Genomic DNA, 5,944 nt, shown 5'->3' with positions numbered 1-5,944 from the left:
TGAAAGACAAGATGGAGAACAAGTGTTCTCCATCAACATTGATAATGAACCAATAGAAATTACCAGGTTCTTGCTAGCATTTGTTCTTGGACTGGCTATGCCCGCTGAAATACAAGACCCATGGTGCTATTGGGTCGATAATATGTATGTCTACACTTATGAGTTTTTGCATGAGTCGTATGGCGCGGGCATTTTCCGTATTGAGGACCAAGGGGAATATAACGCCGCCTTTGGTAGCCCGTCCATGAACATAGGAACCTGTTATGTTTTGGATCATGCTAAACATTTTAGGGGAATGGCGTTTTCTTACGTGAATGATGCCACTTGCGGCGTCTTCCTTGCTTTAGCCACGGGGCGTATGTGTCACGACCTTCCCGAACCTTGATGTCTAGTTTAGCTCGATCCCATAGCATGAGGCATAAGTACCTTCTTATGCCCGTTCTAGTTTCCGTATTATGCTATGTTTCTTTCCTTTTTTTTACCACGCTTCACGGATTGGATTACGGTTGACAATCGCATCGACCCACCAATAGTATTATTCGATCTTTCCGTGCAATGACTTGGCAAGGGTGGAGGATACAACCTCATCTGGTTTGCACCCTACACCCGTCGGACAAGTGGCTCTTAATAGGTTAGCAATCATAGATGATAATTGGCGGGAAGCCCGGCAAATTATCATGGCATGGCGGAGACGAAGGAACCTCACTTCTTTATGGAAGAAGAGAATGAGGAAGATGACGAGTAATCGCGGGGGATAAGGTAAGTTTTCATTCTAGTTAGTGTCCGCTTATGTCCCAAGCAATTTCATTCTTGTTAACCCCATAATGGGTAGAACTTCATATAGAGTTGTGTCGGTTTTATTTCCTATATTAGTACGTTCTAACCTTGTTTTACGGATGTTCCCGAATTTTCACGCTTCATTGGTATTTTTCCTACCCTCTTTATTTAAATGCTTTGAGGACAAAGCATGCTTTTGTTTGGGGATAGAAACACGTGTAATTAAGGCATCCTGTTAGGATATAGATATGTATAATATGCATTTGTTTCTAGTTAAAATTTCAAAAATTCAAAAATATAAATAAATAAGTTATGCTATACACTTAGGAATATTGGTATTGTTTCTTTCTCCATGCTCTTAACAATCTAGAAGTCTCAATGAGTCGCTGTTGCATCGAATAATAATTGTTAGAAACTTAGGTTAATATGTAGGTAATAATCTTTGCATCTATCTATAAATATATTACATGAGTATCTATGATTGTTAGCAATAAGTTTCTGAAATCTAGGCTAGAGTACTTATTCTACAAATCCTGTGAGAATATAGCCTAAAGCCTTATATGAGCGAAACATTTGAGAAATGACACAAGGGAGAAGTAAAATCCGGATAGAGATATCACACGTCCACTTGCTTGATCACTAAACCATATCCTAAGCGAGAATTTAGGCCCTCTTTGGATCGATATAGCCAGAAATTCAAACCTATGAATTATTTTCCGCTAGTCGCCCCTCTGAGCCTTTCTTTAGCCTTCCATAAACCACAAATCCCTTTACCCTGTTACAAAAACAAAAACAAAATAAAATAAATAAATCAACCTACCCAATTTAGAATAAGTCTGAGAATAGAATGAGGAAGAAAGAAGAAGAGAAAACACATTAATAAACAAAAGTTAGTTAATTGCTTGAGAAAATAAAGAAAAGAAGTTTCCATCCAAGGAAAGAAAAATAAAAATAGAAATAAAATAAAAACTCCAATAAAAGGGAGTCAAAAGCCAAAGAAAAATAAAAAAAAAAAAAAAAAAAAAAAAAAAAAAAAAAAAAAAAAAAAAAAAAAAATGGCTAGGATGGAAACAAAGTGTAGAAGCAAAAAAGTAAATAACAAGGTTTTCTCTAGTTACATAATATGAAGACTCTATTATCTCGGACTTGTCCTTTTGAATATCCATTTCCTTCCTTCTTAAACCATCTCCTAATCCCGTAACACCTAATAAAGACCTCTAGCTCAATTAGGAATAGGTTAGTGTGATAGTAAGTGGTAGATGTGTTTGATCGACTCGGCTTCCTTGTTGTCATTGAGATTGTAAGGTAAAGTGTGTGCCCACTTCTAGAGTAGTAAAATAAAACTTGAGTGGAAAAATCGAGTGTTGTATCTTGACTATTATTGTGAGAACCTACTTAAGGGCGCTATTCCGAAGTTTCCGAAACTTAACCTGCTAGGCATTTCATAGTATTACTCATTGTATATATGTTTATTGTAGATGATTGATTATTATGCATATATTAGCTTAGGTTTTTGACTTGGTTATTCTTGTTCATAGCTAGTGAGATGTATAGATAGTTTGGAGCATGAATAAGGAAACAATAGTTTTATTTCTTAGTCGTTGTAGTATAGATGAAGTTTGTGAGTACCTTCACTGAAAAACTCTCACGAGGCTATAACTCGTCCACTAGGGAATTCCTAGTGGTTTAAGGCCTTGTTGCATATGGTCAATGCAATCGCACTCGGCGAAATGAGAAGTAGATAGAACTCCATTTTTGGTCACTTATGTTAATTTCTCATCTTTGCTTGAGGACAAGCAAAATGCTGTTTAGGGGTGGTTTGATAAGAGCCCAAAACTGTAGTTTTAACCCTTTAACAGTCATACTTTTAGACCAATTATGTGAGTAATAATTAAGAGTTAACACTGATTACGTGTTTTTATGCATTTCAGGCTTCAAAGTCCATTATGTGCAGAAATGTGCCACTTTAGCGAGATAAAGGAGCAAAGGTCGGTTACTAAGGAGATCCATGATTAAAGGCCAAGTTTCTAGAAAACAAAGCCTTTCCAAAAGCCCGGTCAAAAGCTGAAAAGTCGACGGGGCAGAAACAGCACACAAAGTCAGCAGAACTTCCGAAGGACATATCTTTGGACTCAGACCTTGGAATGGGGCCTACCTTATGTCAAAACGACCGACTCGGAAAGATCTTTCCAATGGTCTAAGCCTTGACCCAATCAGAGGAGCAAAAGTGGACAGAAAGTCTGTTGAAGCCAACTGCAGCTGAAGAGGCCTTTTTGGACTGAAAGAATTGGGTTTTGGGCCTGATTCTCTGACCCAAAACATGGCTCCAAGCCCATGCACAATTTTTGGATCTGAATGTATAAAAACAAAAGCTTAGCTCTTTGTTAATGGTAGATAGTTAGACCTATAAATAGATTAGATTAGTAGCCTCCATTAATGAATTCTAGATCTAGTTTTTCATGTAGATTAATTAAGTTTAGTTCCATTTCAATTATTGTATTAGATTAAACCTTTGAATCTTGTTCTTCATTTTGATTAGATCAATAAAGTAGTATTTTTATCAATTTCGATTTTTGTCATTTCCATTCCTAGATCTAATTTCAATTCCTGTCTTTATTTCATTTGAGTCATTAAATTAGATTTCATTATTGTTTAATTAAGTAAATTTCAATTCTTTATATCATGTTTAGTTTAAATGTAATCGGAAATGATTGCGTAATGATTCTCGGCTAAACCTCCAGTAGAGGGGGTTGAGAAGCCTTGATGAAAGCTTGATTCCGAATATCGTAGAATCGTCATTCTTTCCTTTCCACTCTAGAAACGATTAGTTCACCATGAGAATGGATTTAATCGTTCACATGCTAGTTATGAATTGGTAAGAATGCCATGTGTAATTAGGGATTAGGAAGAACCAATTGTTCTCAAGGGCGATTCAATTCGGATTATGACGATTCGTCGTTAATAGGATTAAGTCGAGTTAAGGTGGAATCAATCCCCCTCTAACTCCTTATCATAGAATCAACGTAGCATTCCCTTAGTTATTCCCATCGTCGACTAGTTGCAATTTCGTGGGTAGTTGCATCGTAGTCTAGTTGCCTTTTTCGTAAATCTCTTATTAGACTTTAAGTAGAGAGTACAAATGCTTTGAGAACATAGCATGCGGAAGGACTAAGAGTGGAACGAATCACTCTACTCCACTATATCTCATAGACTTGAGAGTAGAAAGTTTGATAAATATAAGACACGGTTCAAGTTTAGTTTTACTTGCGTTTAGAGTTCATCGCTTTATTTCGTAGGTAAGATTAATAAATTTTATCGTTTATCATCCGGCAGTAATAGGACCCTTAGTATAAGACTACATACACAATGAAACAATGAGAATATAAAAATAAATTATAACTTACCAAACATACCAATATAACAGAGAATGGCACAATCCATGAGTCAAAATTCGAACCAAGTAATGTGCATATAAAATGCAACTTACCGGATCAGATAGGACCTCAATCCAAGTTGAAGGAGGAGCTGTGATTGTTTGCTTAATTAAGTCCCAGCCGAACCCACTCCTTGACGTAAAATCAGTAAAAGAGTTATACTTTTTTCTCATTGTACGCATTCGACTCGTGATATGAACCTTTTCAACTTGCCCCTGAGTTTTGGCCAATACTGCCAATTAGACTGATGTATATACCGCTTCATCCCAAACCCTACCATGTTTCCTGTTTTGCCCATATGCATTAAGGAAAGTTTCTATTAGTGCAGCATCCATGGAAAAAGTCCAACTTATTTGCTTCTTCTCCTTTTTAGCCTTTACTTCGGGTACTTTGTCGGCCATATCTATAATACAAAGTAAGTAAATTCACAACAATAGCACACACTGAGTGAGAGAGGGAGAGGTGCGCTTAAAGAAAATATCAATTAAAATCATACATTCAATAATGTCAAATATTACAACCACAAACAAAACAATAAATATACATAGAAGTCTGCCACCAATCTCTTGCAAGAAAGAACAAATAAAAACTATACTTATGCATTTCCTCCTGCATTTCTCCATTTCTTGTAGTTTAGATAGTTAATATACATTTTGTTAGCAGTGTTGTCCCTAAATTGTAGCCATTGAGCTTGTTCAGTCCTAAATGTAGGTCGTTGACTATTACTACTTGACGGATCAACTTGCTCCTGACTATTACGACTTGATGAAGAACCAACTTGCTGTTAAGATGCTTGGATTTCCTGGTATATCTATTTCTTTCATAATCGGATCATTTAAGTCAACACCCATTATATGATTGTGGATTATGAAGCACGCCATAACTATCGTAACTTGTGACTTGTATGAATAATGGGAACAAGCTGATAACATGGGCCACCGCTTCTTCAATACTCCAAAACCCCTCTCAATTGTGTGTCTAAGTTGTGAATGTCGTTTATTGTACAACTCTTTAAAGTTTCGAGGCTCACGATTAGTAATGTATTCATTGATGTGGTATCTTGTATTCCGATATGGAGTTAAGACCCCAGGCTCATTATCATATCCCCCGTCACCTAAGTAGTATCTACCTATAAAGTAAAAAACTAAAGTTATTACATAGTTATTACATGTACTTTAGGTAGTAACAACCAACCAAAAATGTTATAGATATCTACCCGAAGGAATAACAAACGGATTAGGTCTAGTATGAGTGTCATCCAAAATCTTTGGTCATGTGTTGTCCCTTTCCATCCAACTAGTACATATGTGAACTTTAATTAAGTCGAATGAGCAAGCTACTAACGCAATTTGAGAAATAAAGTCCTTCCTACCACTCCTAAATCTTTCTACATCCTCTTCTAGAACAGTAGCTCTAATATGAGTACCATCTAGTGCTCCCAAACAATCCTTAAAATATTGTGCATATCTAACATAATTTACAATTATAGATGGTCGGGGTTCCTCTACCAAGCATGGGTACAATTTCAAAACAGCAACAAGTACTTCATTAAATTTTCGACAAATCGTCTCTTGTGAGCGGAAAAATCGACCTGACATCACACTATGCCTCACATCGTGCCTAAGTAAATGTAGGAATCTCATTAGATCCTCAACTTGACAATTTTGTGTGTCTTCCAAAAGACCTTTTTCCCTAACCAACAAACATAATCGATGGAATGACTCCATTCCCAT

General features: G+C 36.4%; 1 protein-coding gene across 1 annotated transcript; it reads right to left on the bottom strand.

The window, feature by feature from the left end:
* Positions 1 to 4,099: 4,099 nt before the first annotated feature.
* On the bottom strand, positions 4,100 to 5,944 carry LOC147525006 (uncharacterized). The gene is made up of 5 exons (XM_086577723.1): positions 5,515 to 5,944; positions 4,990 to 5,340; positions 4,469 to 4,614; positions 4,265 to 4,426; positions 4,100 to 4,132 (listed from the first exon to the last, which is right to left on the bottom strand). The coding sequence occupies exons 1-5, from the start codon at positions 5,942 to 5,944 to the stop codon at positions 4,100 to 4,102; spliced, it is 1,122 nt and encodes a 373-aa protein (XP_086433849.1).

The sequence above is a fragment of the Coptis chinensis genome, chromosome 1 (genome assembly GCF_015680905.1).
Source record: "Coptis chinensis isolate HL-2020 chromosome 1, ASM1568090v1, whole genome shotgun sequence".
Classification (NCBI taxonomy): domain Eukaryota; kingdom Viridiplantae; phylum Streptophyta; class Magnoliopsida; order Ranunculales; family Ranunculaceae; genus Coptis; species Coptis chinensis.
The sequence above is the reverse complement of the archived record's forward strand: the minus strand, read 5'-3'. Positions and strand labels throughout refer to the sequence as shown.